The 19,270-nt window shown below is 33.3% G+C and overlaps 1 protein-coding gene across 1 annotated transcript; it reads right to left on the minus strand.

The window, feature by feature from the left end:
- Nucleotides 1-1,836: 1,836 nt before the first annotated feature.
- LOC109190751 (serine/threonine protein phosphatase 2A 55 kDa regulatory subunit B beta isoform-like) lies at nt 1,837-10,412 on the minus strand. Its single transcript, XM_019341333.1, has 14 exons — nt 9,867-10,412; nt 7,551-7,654; nt 7,360-7,458; nt 6,823-6,942; nt 6,474-6,647; nt 5,693-5,784; nt 5,477-5,595; nt 3,824-3,947; nt 3,551-3,674; nt 3,287-3,355; nt 3,109-3,200; nt 2,923-3,000; nt 2,756-2,826; nt 1,837-2,640 (listed from the first exon to the last, which is right to left on the minus strand). Exons 1-14 carry the CDS (start codon nt 9,994-9,996, stop codon nt 2,504-2,506), a joined length of 1,533 nt encoding a protein of 510 aa, XP_019196878.1. The 5' UTR covers nt 9,997-10,412; the 3' UTR covers nt 1,837-2,503.
- Between the last annotated feature and the right edge of the window lie 8,858 nt (nt 10,413-19,270).

The following is a 19,270-nucleotide window of genomic DNA, read 5'->3' on the forward strand; positions in this document are numbered from 1 at the left end:
AATTAATTCAATATAGGCTAATTTTGGTCCAAATCAAGTTATATAAATATTCTTGCCCTTTTTCTTGAAGAGAGGAATAGAGAAATATTTATTAGAAAGAAAAACAATTTTTCACGTAAAATTTGAGAGTTCTTGCGTGCCCAGCTATAAACCGGGCAATAAGACGACTCAAGTTTTTAATTCTACCGCAGCATGTTTATATATTTGTCTAACAATTTGTTCATTTTACTTCTTGAGTAGAGAAGTAGGTCAGTACGGTATGTTTAGTAATTAGAGATTTTTTAAATTTGTCCAGAAAACAAAAAACAAAAAGTGAAAAATAGGTTTGTGTTCATTTGTATCATTTTCCAAAACTAAGAAATGGAAAGCTTTTCTTCAATTTTCTACTTAACACCCTAATTTAGGAAAACAAGTTTACTAATAGAAAACACCAAGTTACAGTGTCATGAGGATACTATACCAATCAAACCTATCTAATGTCACCAGCCTTGTTAAACTATTCATTTTCTATAGTTTCAAATTTAAATAAAATAACACATATTTTGTCAAGTACTTTGTGCTCGGTTAGCACCTATGTATCTCTCTTTGAAGGAAGGTCATACAATCGAATTTCGAAGTATGTTGAACATATACTACTTTGTAATAGAATTGATATTACTTTAAAAACACATATTTTCATCAAAGTAAAAAATCTTGAAAGCAAAAAATAATACTAAAATAGACACAAATTAGTTTTTGGTCCTGATTTGATTCATTTTATATAGTTTAAAGTTTTTAACAGTTCTAATGATAATAGAATTGTCTCTATTGTGCTACTCTTTGCTACCACCTCTGACGTTCAACTCTATTTTTTTCTCCAATTAATATTGGTGAAAAAAAATCTTTGAAACAATTTAAAACTCATTTATTCTCTTGTAATAAGAAATGATATATTTTAAGTTCTTCACATAAACTTAAGAAATTGACTTCTCTTTATTTTGGAATTGGACTTAAACCAATGCATGTTAGATTCACGATTATAAGTTAAAACAATACTAGTTTAGACTGAAATATGGATTTACCTCAAAATGATATAAATTTATATCAAATTAATGCATACATAATTTTTTGTTTTTCACCAAAGCTATGCTATTTTTGTTTTTCCAGATGATGCAATTGTTTGTTTACTCAAAACAATCATTACACTCGTTCTAAGTTCATACCGTCCAATTTACTTATGCACATTAATAGTCACTACTATTGCCCCAAATTCACCATCTTCAATTTCCAATCATTGAGAAAACCTAACCAGTAACCACCACCATCACCATATCTAAGGATGAGAATGACTCTCAATTATCCTCATTGAAAAAACCTAACCAGTAACTACCACCATCACAATAGCTAAGGATGACAATGACTCCAAGACTAGGAGCATGTTTGACTGGATAGAAAAAGTTTTACAAGGAAAAAGTTTTTCTTAATTTTGAGAAAAAAAAATTTTTTGAGATAATATTTTATTTTCCATAAACATTTTAATCTTTATACCTATCATTATTTATTACCCTTTCAACCCCAACCCAACAACAGAATCAATATTCTCAAACAATTTCTTTTCCACAAACCAATGGAATCAATTTTCATGATGATTTCTTTCCATGGTATTTCACTTTCCCTTAAATATTTTTCGCAAACCAAACAGGATTTAATATATCCTTTAACTTGATGGTACCATTGTACAACATCCTAGTACTGCCCGTACCAACGCAAATATCCCTGCATTCCCATGTAACAATCAAAAAAAGCTGGCATCTTTTATTTACCAGTGATGCAGAAGAAAAGGTAACTGAAGCAAACACAGGTGAGTCTATTTATTTCACAAAGTAAAGAAAAATTCACCACTAACATCCTTTCTTTACCAATGAGCATGCAGAAGAAGTACAGGTAACTGAATTCCAGAGCACTTGTAATTTCTTTTACAAAAAACAGTAAAAAAAATTACTTTAGTTGATAATCTATAATAAAAGCACACTAAAATTATCCTACAAAAAATTTTAATGCTATCCCAAAGTCAAGCATAATGCCCTGCATGTTAGCAGCAGCTCCTTCCCATCAAGATCTACATTAACTAAACTAGTGGCAATTCTGCACATTCTTCTGTTTTTTTCTTCTTTTTTCTTGTAGGAGAGCTACAATTGACAATTTTTTTCCCAACTCCAATAACAGCACAGTAAGAAGAGTTGCAACTTTTGGGTGAGGACCGTAAAAGGAAAAAAAAAGTAAAAGGGAGAGAGTGAAGCATAAGACAGTAAGGAGGGAAAAGGAGACTAATACGATCAATAGCATTGCTTTGTCATTAATTCTTCAGTCACTTCTGAACTGGAAACTTGAGAGCATGTGCTTCGCATCAGTGAGGAACACTCGGAAGTGTGCAGTAAAGCATCAAATTGTAGCAAAATATGGCCCTTCTCAAAACGCAACCACAAAAAAAGCTAACCAAGAAATGTATCTCTTCCTGTGCAACTTACGCATAATACATGTACAGGCTGTTTGCAGCAGCGCAAGCAATTGAGTTTTCAGTTGGATGCCAAGCCAAATGGAGCAATTTCGTTGCGAAGTCAAATGTGTTTCCATTTGCATCTACAACTGGGCTTTCTGCTCCTGTAAATGAATTATTACAACATTTGAGTTTCCCTTTCAAATAGAGCTGCACAAAAGTTACATGTCCCAAACTTGTAATGGCATGAAATAATATATATTATACAACATTGCAGACCTCGCCTGACAACACGAGTTATACTGCTTAGGGATCTGGAAGGCCTTGAAGGGGTCGTCTGTGCTTGTCTCCTGAACAAGCATTGTCAAAAGTTGTCATAAACAACAAAATACTGCAATATCACAATAAATAAATTTGCCAAAGCAAATGTATGTCAATAAAAATACCTCATGGGATTTTTACTAGCTTCCAGTGTAGTTGCCTCTGTGCTTCCAGCAGCACAACCAAACACACGAAACAGATTACTGAAAGCAAAGCAAATATTTAGATAAACTGATAAATACAGGAAAAGATGTTGAAAAAGGGGGGATAAATAATGAGATCTATACAAAATGTAAAGATAATTTGGATACCTATAGGATCCTGTAGCTACTCGTTGGCCATCACCACTTAAGCAACACTCAAATTTATCAAAGATGGAATCATTCTCATATAAATCACATAGCTGCATGCCATCAAATTAAACCGTACAATCAGCCCAATCACAGGAAGAAGACACTTCAAATTGCTTTCTATGTATAAGTAATTCACCTTCGGTCTTAGATACTCATGAACCTGGAAGGTTGAAACAGGACCAGAATCCATATTTATGTCCCATAACTGAGAAGTGAGAGGGTGTCAGCAAATAATGATTAATCAGCGCTAAGACTAGCACAAATTATAGAACTTCACCAAAATAAAGGAAAAAAAAAAAAAGAGCACAAGACATAGCATCCCTAAATGAAAGATCATCCAATCACAGATATTAAGAACATTTACACGTGAGGGGCATGCAGAGAGCAAAAAGAACACAACCTTGAGAGTCATGTAATCACGACTAAGTATATATCTTCCATCCTTTGCAAATTTAATATCAGAAAGTGATGCAATTATCTCAGTGAAGAAAGACCTTGAACCAGGTGCCTCATGCTCCTCAAACCTGCAAGCACAAGTAATTTAGATGTGACTGGACCATTTTAATGCCCATAGCTGAACTTAAACAAAAATCAGAGATGGTTGATGGATCCCAAATCCAGGAAGACAGATTTAAGAGAAGAACTGCCAACCAGCAGCAAAAATGGTACTCACAATTTAGAATGTGAGTCACACAATGCTGATTGTCGTAAATCAATGAGACGAATTGATCCTTTTGAACTACTATATGCTAACATGTTACAATGGATTGGATGAAACTCGGCTGAAGTGATAACCTCTGCAATAACAAAATAATATAGTTAAATCTTCATATGTCACACAAAAGCAAGCTTATAAATCGAAAAGCCTAAAAGTTCATTGCATATCAGCATATGTACAAAGTTTCTCCTAGTTGTTATCTGCATATCTAACCAATCAAGTCAATACAGTAATCATAACATGATAAACATGCTCAGATTCAAAAGTTCCCTTAAACTTTTCATTTTCCATTGGAAAATTGGAAACAACTCAAACAAGTTCAGATTGGATTATCTTCCAATTTATAATATAAAAGCATATTTAATTCGAATGTATTCTTCATATAAAATACAGTGTGGGTGATTGGTGGCAGTGGTAGTGGATATGGTTGAGCCCTGAGCCAGATTGGGTGTAATCCAAAATTATTTTATATATCTGAATACTCAATTAGCTGAAAACCAAATTGAAAAAATAGAGTTCAGGTTTTAGATTGTAAATTTAATTCGAATGGCGAGTCAACTTGAATTATTTCAGCTATCAACAAATTTTAAGTGGCCTGAAAGTCATTATAAAAATCAAGTTGAAATGATACTTTGGTTCTAAATCCATGTCAATTTGAATTTCATATGTGTTCCAAACAACACCCACCCTATCAACAACTGTGGTGGAAGGCAGTAGACAGTAGTGGTGGATAGATTGAAGGTTAATAGTAAAGGCGGGTGATAGCGGTGGACACAGATTATGGATGGCTAGGAATAGTGATGATAGTAACAAGTGGAAGTGGGTGACAACAATAATTGTACTGGCTAGTGGTCATTAGATGGAAATTTTGACCCAAGCCATGGGTATCCACACGCACGCGACTTTCTTGGGTCAAGTTTTCTGAAGTGACAGTGAGTGATGCCAAAATTTTCACCAGCCTCAAATAGTCAAATGGGGGTTGGGGTGGGTTTTGAAAACACTAACCGCCTATTGCCCTACCCAACCCACAATGCATAATTAATTTGAAACAATTTATATTCATAATCTATAATCACTCTTAAATTTTACAAAGTTGAATTAGTTAAACTATATTTAAGTGTTTTACATTAATGTAAGTTTTCTTATGAATATTAAATTTTAGTCTATGCAATTTATTTAGATTTTAATTTTTTTTTTAAATGAATTATTGAAAAGGGCATGGTGAGTACCCACACCTAGTGGGGTGGATACAAGTTCTTAAAAAGTTCACCCAACTTGAGCAAGGGGCAAGTCATGTAGTGAGAATGGTAAACTAGTCATGGGTAGGAGATGTGATGGATATTGGCAATAAGTGAGTAGTCATGAGTGAAGGTTCATATGTGCTCTTGCAAGGAAACCGGACCTTTCTTTTCCAAATTGCAAAACAATTCATTTAAAAAGAACTTTTTCCCTTTTCTGCAATTTCTTTTTTCTTCTTTTTCCAGAAAACTAGATAACTTTTCCAAGATACTGAACTGGTCCTAATGCATTGTAAATAAAAAAAAAATGGCAAAGAATTAAATGAACTAAACTTTACAGGAAATTCAAATAAAAATAAGAGGAACTTGCCTGTTAGCTCTTCCATATTTGCTGGCTTCACATCAACAATGTTGAAACTTTGGTTACTTATTTCCAAGTTCCAAAGATTTATTCGGAGATCATCAGCTGATATAAATGTTTCACCATCGCTAATGACAAAAAGGTGAAAGAAATTAGCATAACTTTTCAAAAAATCAGAATAAGCATAAAACCTGGATCAAAAAAATAAGAATAAAGATACTTAACCTGTTACTTGAAATGGAATTGATGTGATAGTCATGGGCATGAGCATAAACTCTTCTACATCTTGCTGCAAGGCTGGTTTCATGGCTTGTAACCTAAAAATTGTACTTCTAAGTTTTGTGAAAAATAGAAGAGGGAGGAAATTAAAGAAAAACAAACTAAAGAAAGAGATCATTTGAAAGAAAAATCTAAGCAACAACTCACGTAGTAATGTATGTATAAACAATAATGAACTTACGCCCCCTATGAGAGTTAATGTGTGTGCATGCACATATAAAATGCTATACAAATAAGTCCACAAGTAAATAAACAAAGCCTCTTTTTGTAAGTAGCAAAAATGCACACATTCAACTTCCTATTACTAAAAGAAAATAGAAAACTTCTAGCCCATTCACTCACTTTGGTGCGAGGATTGAATGTGTTCAATGAGAGAGATACAGCCGCTATGCTTCACATCTCCTCATAATTAATTATCACTCTTCTTCTTCTTCTTCTCTCTCTCTCTCAATGATGAAAATATTTTATACCAGATTAATTTTCTCACTTGATAGTTGGGCAAATACATATAACAATGTTTTGCTGACACTTCTTTCCCTCTCTATGGATGGATAAAATAGACACAGTTTAAGATACAGATTTGGACTCAAAGAAACACGACTGGTGCAGAACTGACAAATAGGAAGGTTTTCCCAAGTTTCTTTAAATAAAAACATAAACAGGACTCTACATGCAACTGGAAATCCATAGATATGCAACATCATGCGGTTGGGGCAAGTGCAACTACCGTAGGTAAACGAAGCGCATTCAAATTGCTGTATAATTTATCAGTGCAACCACCATTTGCAAGACACAATTTTGGATTTGAAGAAATACTTGAACTAGCAACACTGCCATTTCCAACAGCTCTGGAAGGATCAATGTTCATATTACATATTTTCTTGATTTTCTTCTCTTGTACCTGAACAAATGAGAAAAATAGTTATCAACTCAGAACATTTAGCCGGCAAACCACCAATAACAGAAATTTGAATAATAAGTCAGAGATGCAAGATTTATCATATGAATTATCATCATGTCTAATAAATTAAAAGAGAAGTAAAATCTTGATCATCAAATAGAATGAAATAATATACCTTCCAAAACTTTATAGTTTTATCATTGGTGGACAAAAGAAAGAGGGCACCATTAGCTGTCTGGCACCACCGAATCTTGTTAATTTTCTCCTCAATCTCCAAACTCTTGAGATAATCAAACTGAATGACAATAAACAGGGACATAATTACAACTTTACTTGAAAACCAACAAATAAGCAACAGAAGAAGATCATAAATGATTCAAGCAGTGCCAAGTGCTGGGTCTTGGACTGCAACGGTGCAAGCATCTTTTTGCCCAAATGGACCACCTAATCTCCCTTTACAATTCATAATGCCATAATAGATTAGACCGATTTGGCTCTTGGTTTTCAGGAAGTTAATAGTTCATAAGCTATTGAATTAGAAGAAGAAGAAGAAGAAGAAGCAAATATGTTATCATCGACAATACAAATTAGGTTAACCATACTCACAGTTTTTGCATGATACAGTTAACCTAATATCCTTGCTCCATACCACAGGGAGCAGAGGGAGGAAAAAAAAATCAAAAAGGAGGTGAGGCAATGCAGATGTGTGTACCTCAGGTTCATGGCTTTGAAATTCTGTCTTGTACCGAAACTCTGGATGCCGACTAACTTGATAGTCCATCCTCTCTAACTCTCTTTGATTTCCAACATGCTAAAAATTATAGTTGCAAAAGAAAAGAGGCAGTAGTCAATAATTCTCCACTTTTAGTAACTATTATGATCTGCCAAATTGCAGAACCCTACCTTCTTTGTATCAGTCCTTTCAAATAATACAACCCTTCCCCCACGATCACCAGTAGCAAGATGGTCCCCAGTTTTATCAAACTCAATGGCAGATATGATATCAACTGCAAATATGAAGAAAACAAAAAACATCAAGACTATCAACAAAGCAGTCACAAGAACTATAAAAATAAGGCATAATAAATGATACCAAAACATTACAGGCCACCCAACAATATTGTAAAAAGGGTAAGTTAAATGTATTATCAAGCCATGTTAGCATATTACTTTCAAATTCAATGTGAAAAAATTGCTTTCTATTTTAAGCTCATAAGCATGACCATGTCAGCGAGCAAGACAAAAAAATGTCCAGCAATCTAGCAAAGCATACAGCTTAGACCACTTGGTTACACATGCAACAATAATTGAAATAAGAGAAATTGACTTAACTTTCTCTCAGTACATTAATAAGATTAACAAGGATACTGAATAACTTCTATTTCTGTCTCATTCAAAAGAAAACCCAAGAAGCAGCTTTTCAGCATGCAACTTCATCATAGCATAAAAGATGAAGCTTTACAGTATTTACTCCAATTTTCTCTTTTGGTACATTAATTCCTTTTGGAGTCAAGTTACTAATGTCCCTTATTCGGCCCAACCTATTTCTCAATTCATAAGGTTCGAACTCAAGACCTTACTTAAGGGGAACCAAACTCCTTCATTAGGACTGTAGGTCGTTCAAACATGCCAAGGAGAAACAATAGTATTTACACCAATGGCAAGGTTTCACCAACACAAGGAGAGGACATTCCCTATACTTCTGTTGGGCAAAGATAAAGAATGTCATCCCAAAGGGAAAAGAGGAAATTTCAACAGAAACTCTGAGTTTCATGTCCTAATCCATCAGAAGCCTGTCTTCTATGAATTTAAGTAACGAATAAGAAAATGCATATATCAGAAACTAAGTGAACCTGAAGATTGAAAGAAAAGTTCTTTCAAGGGCATACTGAATTGCCAGAGAATTCAAGTACGGAGTTTTTTTTTTTTTTACAATACTTGCCAATACTAAAACGTGGATAACAAAATTTCCCAAGGAACAAATTTTGTATACTGTGGATGGGTACTCTAGAATTTAATTCTCTGAATATAGCCTCTTAGCTTTGCACTAAAGTCATAAGATAAATGTCTCCAGTGAAGACTACTCTTATTGGGAAGGATCAGAATACTGCAGCCATTAACAAACTCTAAATCTCAATTTTTATATGATCTGGTCCACCAACAGTCAATCATGAACAATAATCTGTACTTTCTATTTGTCACATTATGTTGACCTGATAGGGGATACAACCCATAATTTCACGTAGTGCTGAAAAGCCTCAAATATTATACTTGTCACCAATTTGGGAACACTTTAAGAAAAGAAGATTTCATCGGTGTAACATTTTAAGATTAATATATCAGTTAAATTTTTGTTGTGCACTATGATGCCACAAGTGCTTTGCTCAGTCCAATGGTAAAGTATTGAAATATGCTTAAATGGACAACATTTCAATTTTTTACCCAGATTTTCTGGCAATAAGTCGACAGAGGGGTGTGCATCTTGACCTTGTTAGTTTTGCATCATTTCATGCAAAAAGGATGAGAAGGCACACATTGTCTTTCAACATTACTCAGAATCGCAATAAGGTAAGGACACCAATCTAAAAGAATGTCCATGCACACAAGCTATACACTGGAAGCAATGATACTGTAATGGGTAAGCCCATAGCCACCACCAATTCAGTTCACAATTTACTCCAAACATTTACTAATAATATAGACAGTTCAATGTGTGAAAGAAATTAACCAACTACGAAAAAACATTTATATTAAACTACCAAAGTCTGCATAAATTACCAATTAACCACTAATGCTTGAAAATTTAGTCAAAAAATAAGAGGTTGGCATACTCCAGCAATCAACAAAAAGTACAGACACTCTTCAAGCATGTGAAATACAATCAACGAGATCTGGACAGAAGTCCAAAAATCTCAAATATCATAAAACCTCATGCAGAGAAAAACAAACAAAACTGAACTACCAGTAAACTCAATTGGCTTTAGCTTTAGCTTTAATCATATCTCCTTCAGATGAATAGAAATGCTCATGCAAGTCAGCCAATTGAATTGCCAATGGTAAAAACGAACTTACTAATTAATCAACTAAGATTTTCGCAATTCACGAGCAGAAAACGGATCAAAAATAAAAAATCGAGCCCTAAATCAACACAGTGACACGAAACAGACTTCGGATCTCAAGGCAATAAAGCAGAGATTGAGAGCTAGAAAGAGGCTTTACCTTCCTGAACTTCCTCTCCTGCCGTACGTTCACCAAACACCTGTGAGAATTTCCACTCGAGAGGCAGCGGTGGCGCCGTGAGGCCTCCTCCTCCTCCTCCTCCGCTACTACCATCGCCACCGTTGTTCATCGTCTCTCTCGCCCTCCCTTGGAATCAACGGCCCAAAAAACAAAGGACAAAGCACCACCGCTAAATCCAAATCGAAATATACGTATATGTAGAGAGCAACAAAATCGAATCGGACAAAGAAGAGAAACTAATCACACGTTGTTCTCACTTCATCCGAGAATGAAAGCGATCGTCTCCAAGATTGTTTGTTTCATAAAAAATGTCGGATTCAGATTCAACCATTACAAGTCCAAACACAATACAGATTGAGATTCTCTCTCTTTCTCCCTCTCTCTCTCTCTCTCTCTCTCTCTCTCTCTCTCTGAGTCGAAGGGGGCAAGGAGTAAAATGGAAATTTAACCGTTGTTTGGCTTCGGAGAATCAAGGCAGTGTTCTCTCTCTCCAACTTCTAAAAGCTCTGTTAACGATAATCCAAAAACATTTCTTCACTTTTTATATTTTACAAGGTTTTACTACAATTACCTTGGATGTGATCCAGCGGAGTCATTCGGCGATCCACACCATAGATCCTTGGATTCTGGTCGACGAGGGAAGGAGAACTGTCGCGTTTGATTGGTCGGTGATGCTAAGAAAGGTGACTGCCGGTGCGATTTGCGAAAATCAATTAGTCAATATGTTATTGGAGTTCTGTACACGAACCTACGTTGGAGATGACACAAAGGTTGGGTTTGTGAAATGACATCACTGTCCTCATCTCTTTTTTTTTTTGAAGACAAAGTAAACAATTTTCATGTTTTGGCATAGTTATTTTATAGGTTAATGTCATATGAAATCCTCGATTCTTATAATAATTTTGCTATGTTTAATCTTAAATTTTTAAATTGATTATTTTTAATTTTTGAATTTTTAAATTAAAGTTAATTTCAATAATGGTTCTTCGACTATATTAATTTTTCAAAATTAATCCTCGACTTTTAATTTGGACACTTTACGTCTCTTGACTTTTAATTTATTTTCAATTGAGGTCTTTTTGTCAAATTACGATCAATTGAACTTTAAATGAAAGTGTAAAATAGTCATTTCATCTGCCTAATATATAATTCTTCGTATTTCTCCCTTGTATGCGCGACTTCGGATATCATATGCACTTAATTGCTTAATCCCTAAATCCACTCGAAGAACAAAATTCCATTAGGGATTAAGCAATTAAGTGAATCTGATGTCTGAAATCGCATATACAAGGAAGAAATACGAAGAATTATAGATTATGTAGATAAAATGACTACTTTACTCTTTTATTTAAAGTCCACTTTACTGTAATCTGACGAAAGGACACCAATTGGAAAGAAATTGAAAGTCAAGGAACATAAAGTGTCCAAATTAAAAGTCGGGGACTAATTTTGAAAAATCAATATAGTCGGAGGATCATTGTTGGAATTAACTCTTTTAAATTATTATCATTTGTGGTCCAAGTTACCTAGCTATGGTCTTTCAATTTTCAAAATATAAACAGCCTTGGTCCGTCTAGAAGGATCACGGCTAGTTAAAATTTGATAGTTGAATGACCATTGATGGTTAACTTAGACCATAGATGATAATAATTTAAAAGTCGATGGGAGATAGGTGATCAATTTAAAAGTTTAGAACTAAATGTGACAAAATAATTATTTGTAGGACCACAAATGATATTAACTTTATTTTGTTGGCATAGTTACTTTCTGTAGCTTCTCCATACGATCTTCAATTTTAATCCGATGTGTGTATATTTGGTCTCTCTCCTAGTTGCCTTACACAGAGACTGTTAGGGTAACCACATTAGTGATTTTTTGAGGAGGTTTTTGAGGTTGTAATGCTTATGCGGAGGAGAGAGAGAGAGAGATAAAAGAGAATTAAATGAGTCATTGTGCAAAAACTTGATTTTTTGTCCACTTGCCGGCTAGGTGCGTTATATGCAACTATTCTTCTTCTTCTTCTTCTTTTTCCAGATTTTGGTTTACTTTTTTTTTTTTTTTTTCCTTTTCCCTTCCCTCTCATATTCTCTTTTTAGTCATACCAGCAAAAACTCACAAAAACTCCTCAAAATTTATGATTATTGTAATGCTCTTAGCTACAAACAATTGCAACAATACCATTTTTATAGGTAAAATTGTAAATTAACCACTTTTTTCTTAAATTTATTTTATGACATCCTCTTCTTCAAGCTTCCTTCAAACTCTTTATTTCAATGATGCATTAATTTCAAGTGCTAATTAAGTCCAACTTTAATGTCTTTGTTAGGAGGTTTTTTTTTTTTTTTCTTTTTTTCATAATCATTTAAGAGAGGTGATTATTCAATACGAACACAAAGAACACTCAGGGGTCCACTACTACACACCTCGCTAGTGAAACACCATAATTGTCATCCAACAACAAATCATAGACAAACACTAGCAACACCTCCAAGCACCTCAACCCCCTATCATGTTGCAAAGCCTACGAAGCTAACATATTTGTCACCCGGTTATGCTCCATGTACACATGCTCCACCCTCACACTCAAATGCCTAGACAAAAATTGTCTTGCATACCTCAAACAAGCAACTTGCACTCCCTCTTTCTCCCCCTCGCGCCATGTAAAAGCCTTAACCAATAACATTAAAGATTTTTTTTACCATTATCTTTATTAGGTATTTGATTATGTAATAATAAAATACAAAATAAATAATACCCATATCAAGATATAATAATAATAATAATAATAATAATAATAATAATAATAAAACAGAAAAAAAAAAAATTAATCCCACATCGAAAGTTGATAGGAAAGAGGAAGTTAAACTCCTCTATAAAGGGAGTTAAACTCCTCTACAAAATATTAAAAGGAGTTCAACTCCCCATCTTTCCAACCCTTCCCACATCAGATGGGGAAGGTAAAAGGAGCATAAGGCTCTTTTATAAATGAGCCTTAGGCTCCTTTGAAGTTTAATTTTTTAATTTCATATGAGGTCTCTCGAGTATATAGTTTTGTCAGGTTTAGTTTGAACTTTCAAATTCACCATTTGTGATCTTTTTATCTTTAAATTGTTCTCATTCATGGTTCAAGTTAACCATATATGGTTATAGTCCAAGTTAGTCATCCATGGTCATTGGTCATATTTGGACCACGGATGATAACAATTTGAAAGTTGAAAGATTACGGATGGTCAATTTGAAAATTTAGGATTACATGTGGCAAAATTACTATACGCAGAGGACTCAATATAATATTAACTTTTATAATAGTAATAATAATAATTGTGGAGGGCGTTTTGCAGAAAGATTTATTTTTGAATAACTAAACGAAAATTTTAGCGTGATAGATCCGTCATTTATCAAATAAGCCCATAATGATGTTTTATAGGCTGTATGCTAATTCTCTCAAAATGATGAGAAATTCCAACTAGACGGGTCCTTGAAGGTTAAAACGGTAAATTATGCTGTGGAACCGTGTCGACCTACTGTTCCAAAACTGTTTATAATTATGAATATATACTTCTATAATTATGAACATATAGTTCTATACTTCTATAATTATGAATATAGAGTTGTGGACATAATTATGAACATATATTTATGTAATTATGAATATAGAGATTCAATAATTGTGAATATGAAGTTTAAAAATTATGAATAGGGAAAATCAACGATTTGGTCCCTCAATTGTTAGCGAAATATCAATGTAGTCCTTTAATCGCGAAATCATCGATTTAGTCCCTGGAAATAACTGTTTTTAGTTGATTTGGCCCCTCCGACCGTTCCTCGTTGAAAATTCGGCGAAGGCTCCGATTTGGCATGGGTAATTTAGTATTTTCACACCAACTTCTTCATCCTCCTTGACTAAGCTTCACCGGAAAACGCTCGTCGGCCGGAAAATGGAGCCAAGTCCATCTATCACGAAATATGCCGCTAATCTAAAGCCAAATTCTGTTCCCATTCAAAATTGGTGGGTTGATTTTCTCCTAACTCAATTTATTTTCTCTTATTTGAAAGATGAAAGAATCAGATCCTACAAACCAAACATCAAGCAAGATACTACAATGGCGATAAAAAATAAAAAATAAAAAATCACAACGTCAACAATTCCATTTGAAAATTGTTGCGATTCTATACGCAGAACAGTCCTTTCCACCGACAAAGCAACGGAAAGAGAAATGGAGGATTGATTTACCGGCGGTTTCGTGGATCGGAAAGTCGTCAGGTTTGGTTGTTATCGGTGATAACGGCAACGGCGTTAGGGCCAGCGTGAGAAGAGCCGTCCTTGGACTCTTCGTCTTCCTCCTCCTCCATCTCCTCCTCGTCGGTGTCGTAGGTGGTGAGGTTGACACACGAGAAACGCTCCAGTGACGAGAAGAAGGCGGCCGCCACGCTGGAGCCGAACCATCGAGCCAGGCCGTCCAGCACATCGTACGGTACAACGCAGCGCAGAGTTGAGACTTTCGATGGATAGAAGAAGCCTTTTTCTCTCTGTCTTTCACGATTTAGAGGGAGAAAATGAGTAATTCTATGGAGAAATAGTCAATGGCCAAAATGGAGATTATTCCGGTCAGGCAGGCAGCGAACCAGCAGATCCGACGGACCACCGTACCCAGTACAAATCGGCTCAGCGGCATATTTCGTGATAGATGGACTTGGCTCCATTTTCCGGCCGACGAGCGTTTTCCGGTGAAGCTTAGTCAAGGAGGATGAAGAAGATGGTGTGAAAATACTAAATTACCCATGCCAAATCGGAGCCTTCGCCGGATTTTCAACGGAGAACGGTCGGAGGGGCCAAATCAACTAAAAACAGTTATTTCCAAGGACTAAATCGATGATTTCGCGATTAAAGGACTACATTGATATTTCGCTAACAATTGAGGGACCAAATCGTTGATTTTCCCTTATGAATATATAGCTTTACACTTATGATTATGAACATATAGTTTAGTAATTATGAACATAGAGTTTTGTAATTGTGAATATAGAGTTCAAAAATTATAAATATGAAGTTCAGAAATTATGAATATATAATTTTATAATTATGAACATATACTTTAGTAATTATGAACATAGAATCGTGTCCACATTGCAAGGTGGACACAGTTCCACAGCATAACAATTGTTGTTGAACCAGTCAGGTCCTTGATACTTAAAACCGCAAATTATGCTGTGGAAACGTGTTCACCATGCGCATGGTGAACACAGGGGTAGATCCATAATTTATATACTGTAGATTCATAATTTTTTTTTTTTAAACATAGATTCATAATTTTGTTTTGCATTTATTGTTACATGAATTATGAATCTATAGTATAGAAATTATGAATCTACAGTATAGATGTTATAAATCTACATTATAAAAATTATGAATCTACAACTTAGAAATTATGGATCTATCCCGTTAACAACAAATGAAAAACAAAATTATGAATCTACGTTTTCAAAAAAAAAAAAATATGAATCTACAGTATATAAATTATGAATTTACCCATATATTTACCATGCGCATGGTGAACACGTTTTCACAACATAACTATTGTCTTAAAACTTGGCCAACCCAAATTTGGCAAATTATTGGTCCACACAGTGTTACGTGGACCATAACAAAAAGTACATTTTAAATATACTAAATGTACATTATTTTTATACTGAGTGTACATTATATTACATTATTTTTGTACTGAATGTACATTATACAATATAATGTACACTCAGTACAAAAATAATGTACATCATCTGAATACAATGTACATTATTTTTGTGCTGAATGTATATTATTTTTGTACTAAATATACATTATTTTATAGTATACAAAATATGATCCACACAACTTGTATGGACCATGGTCCACACAATAATGATTACCCCAAATTTGCGGTTATATTCAGAAATGGACAAAAAAAGGCCCTTAGAGAGTTAGAGGCCTATACTCAGGCCCAATTTTGGTCATGTTCTTCCAAATTTATTGTATGCAATCATTAAATTGTGGGTCAGATCCATATTAGAAAGTAAATCACTGACATAAATGTTCGTTTTAGTATAGTATATTATTTTAAAATGAGTATATAGTAAATTAAAAATGAATTTTTACTGTCAAGTATCTTATGGTCTGACGACATTTTATTGTTATTATTTTAAATAGAAGGTCACGAATTTAAGTCTTATCTCAATTAAGATGTTGCACTATATATTATAGTTATCAAAAAAAAAAAATTCTAATATATTATAAATAGACATTTATCGATGGGTGTTAATGTGTTGGGGCTGGCTGAAGGTCATTAAATTACATTTTATGTTCAGCTGAAATTTAAGAAATTGCAATTTTTTTTTGTTTGGTTAATTTTCTTGAAAATAAACATATTATTTGTAATAATAATATAATAATATGTGATGGCGGTGATACATAACCGATCACAAGTTGTTTTGGTTCTTCTTTTCACAAGTTACAAATGTCAAGACGGAACCCTTAAGTATGCAATGACATTTGGAGGTTTCATTTATCGAATACCGAAATCGAACTGTTACATTTACAAAGTTAAAGTAATATTTACAAATTTTTTAAAAAAAATTAAAAATCATATTGAACTTTACTTGAAATTGTACATTTGAACTTAAAAAAAATATAGTTAAACACTCGAAATGTCAAAATGAGTTAAAGCCTGAAAAATTATCGTCATTGGTCACCGCTGACCACCACCATGGAACACAAAAATGCAACTTCCGGTTGAGAAGGCGACCAATTTGGTCGCCTTATCCATCGAAGAAGACGACCAGTCGGTTGTCTCTGTGGAAAACGTGCTACTCAAATTTTATTTTTACTTTTACGTTTGTCATAATTTTTTGTCATTGGAATTATCATCGAAATTGTCGTTGGAACCCTATGACTGGTTATTCCATGTAGATAATCAGCTATTGGATTTAGATACACCAAAATGACAAGTTCAAATGTTTAATTACACTTTTTAAAAGTTAAGATACTTAATTTCACTTTCAAGTAAAATTTAAGGACTTATTACCATTTCTCCATTAAAAAAAAATATGAAAAACATCTCATAGTGTATAATTAAAATGTTTTAAATGCACATTTTCCTCACCACCTTACTAAAATAAGTGTCATTCCCAAACAATAATTAATAGTCTCCCACTACACCCACTAGTATACATCATCCATCTTTTAAATTATTACAACAACATATGATGGGTGCATGGTAAGGACCACCCAACACGTGATTGTTGATAACAAATATTATTTGCAAATTTATCCCAAAAAAAAAAAAAAAAAAAAAAGATTATTTGCAAATTGCTCACCTGCACGTCAACATGCAACATGCATCCATATTTATCTGTCCATAATAAAAGTACAATATTTTAACGTTAACATGTACTACATGCATGTTTGCATCCACAATCTCTCCTTATCTTAATATATGCTCTTTTCATCTCATCTCAAAATGGTTGTTTTTCATGCATAATTTTACTATAATATAACAAGTTGAAGTGGTTAATATACATAAATTTAATCAATCTTTTCATAAAAGTAATTGATGGAGTATTGAGAATAGGAAAGGCCCAACCCAAGTTGAGGAAGAAGGCTAAACCGAACAAAAAATCTAGGATGATGAATGCATATCGACCCATACTCAAATAAACGTTAACGAGTAAGGACATTGATCGATGTCACATGTTGGTCGATAGGGGCAAATTGCCCTGAAGATAGCCATTCGATCATATCCTAGCGTATAATAATAATAATAATAATAATAATAATAATAATAATAATAATAATAATAATAATAATAACTTTACAAAGTTAATTTATAGATGAGTCATGAGTTTAATAACTACACTTGTATAAATGATTTGTGATTCTTAATTTTTTTTGGTATTAATACTACTAAACTAATAAAAACATAAAACCTTATTTTTTGAATGCACCTAAAACCTTATTTAAAATAGCATATTAGTATAATGTATAAATTATTTATAATATATGTATCTATATTAACTACGAATTCTTTAACTTTGGATTAATTTTGTATGGATTATCTGTTTATTTGAATTTATTAGTTATTATTAACGGTAACAAATGATGTTAATGTTTTTTTTTTTAACTATCTAAATTATTTTAGTAAATAATTATTAAAATTTAAAATAATATTTAAATAAACTTAAAATTTTAGGAGTTTGGTAGGCCTAAGCACGTTGGGGCAATCTAGCATTTTTTTAGGGTCGTTAAATAATAGGCCTTGTTCCACCGACCTGCTTTGACAATACTAGATATTTTGAATTTAGTTTTTTTTTTTTTTTTTTTTTTTTTTTTTTTTTTTTTTTGTATATGGTATGACTTTTATTGGTGGTCATGATTAAAGACATACATTTTATTTTGTAATATAAAATTAATTAATATACACATTTGGAATTAACTCTTATTAAGTGAGAAATTAAACATTGTAAATAAAACGTGGCAGAAACAGTTAATAGCTGGGGAAGATTAGTAATAAGTTAAAAAATGGAGGAGTTGAACATATTAATATAAGTGCGCCTAGCGTTGGACCACCTATATGGCTATATGGGCCATGGTTTCACAGTTTCACGGGCAACTGGGCAAGGGTTCATTAAATTAGAGAAACCCATACGCCAGACCCGTTGAATTATAGGAGTTTTGGTTTCTTGTAGGCAAATTATGCCCTGGACCCGTGTCCACATTGAATTGTGGACACGGGCCCAAAACGACGTCGTTTTTAAAAAAAAAAAACGCGTCATTTAGTTAAAAAAAAAAAAAAAATTGCCTGCGTTTTACCGTTAACGGCGTTATTTTTTTTTTTGATTATGAATGTACAGTTATGCCGTTATGAATGTACAGTTATGTCGTTATGAATATACAGTTATGCAATTATGAAATTATGAACACAGAGCTCTAACATTATGAACTTACAATTATGAACATATATAGTGATAAAATTATGACCATGGAGCTTTAAAATTGTGAATATAGAGCTTCGAAGATTATGAATGTACAGTTATGGAGTTATGAATGTACACTTATAGAGTTATGAATCTACAGTTATGGAGTTATGAATCTACAGTTATGAGATTATGAATCTACAGTATGGAATTATGAATGTACAGTTATTGATCAAATTATGAACAAAGAGCTCTAACATTATGAACTTACAATTATGAACATATAGTGATAAAATTATGAACATAGAGCTCTAAAATTGTGAACATAGAGCTTCGAAAATTATGAATGTACAATTATGGAGTTATGAATGTACAGTTATGGAGTTATGAATGTACAGTTATAGAGTTATGAACGTACAGTTATGGAGTTATGAACG

This window comes from Ipomoea nil, unplaced genomic scaffold, assembly GCF_001879475.1.
Source record: "Ipomoea nil cultivar Tokyo-kokei standard unplaced genomic scaffold, Asagao_1.1 scaffold1576, whole genome shotgun sequence".
Classification (NCBI taxonomy): domain Eukaryota; kingdom Viridiplantae; phylum Streptophyta; class Magnoliopsida; order Solanales; family Convolvulaceae; genus Ipomoea; species Ipomoea nil.

Bases quoted from the DNA above. Each gene is read 5' to 3' on its own strand.
- LOC109190751 (XM_019341333.1), bottom strand. From the start codon at position 9,996: ATGAACAACGGTGGCGATGGTAGTAGCGGAGGAGGAGGAGGAGGAGGC. The intron at 6,648-6,822 runs GTATATTATTTC...TCATTTGTTCAG, and splicing joins AAACTATAAAGTTTTGGAAG to GTACAAGAGAAGAAAATCAA. The intron at 3,201-3,286 runs GTGAATTACTTA...GATGGCATGCAG, and splicing joins ATGAGTATCTAAGACCGAAG to CTATGTGATTTATATGAGAA.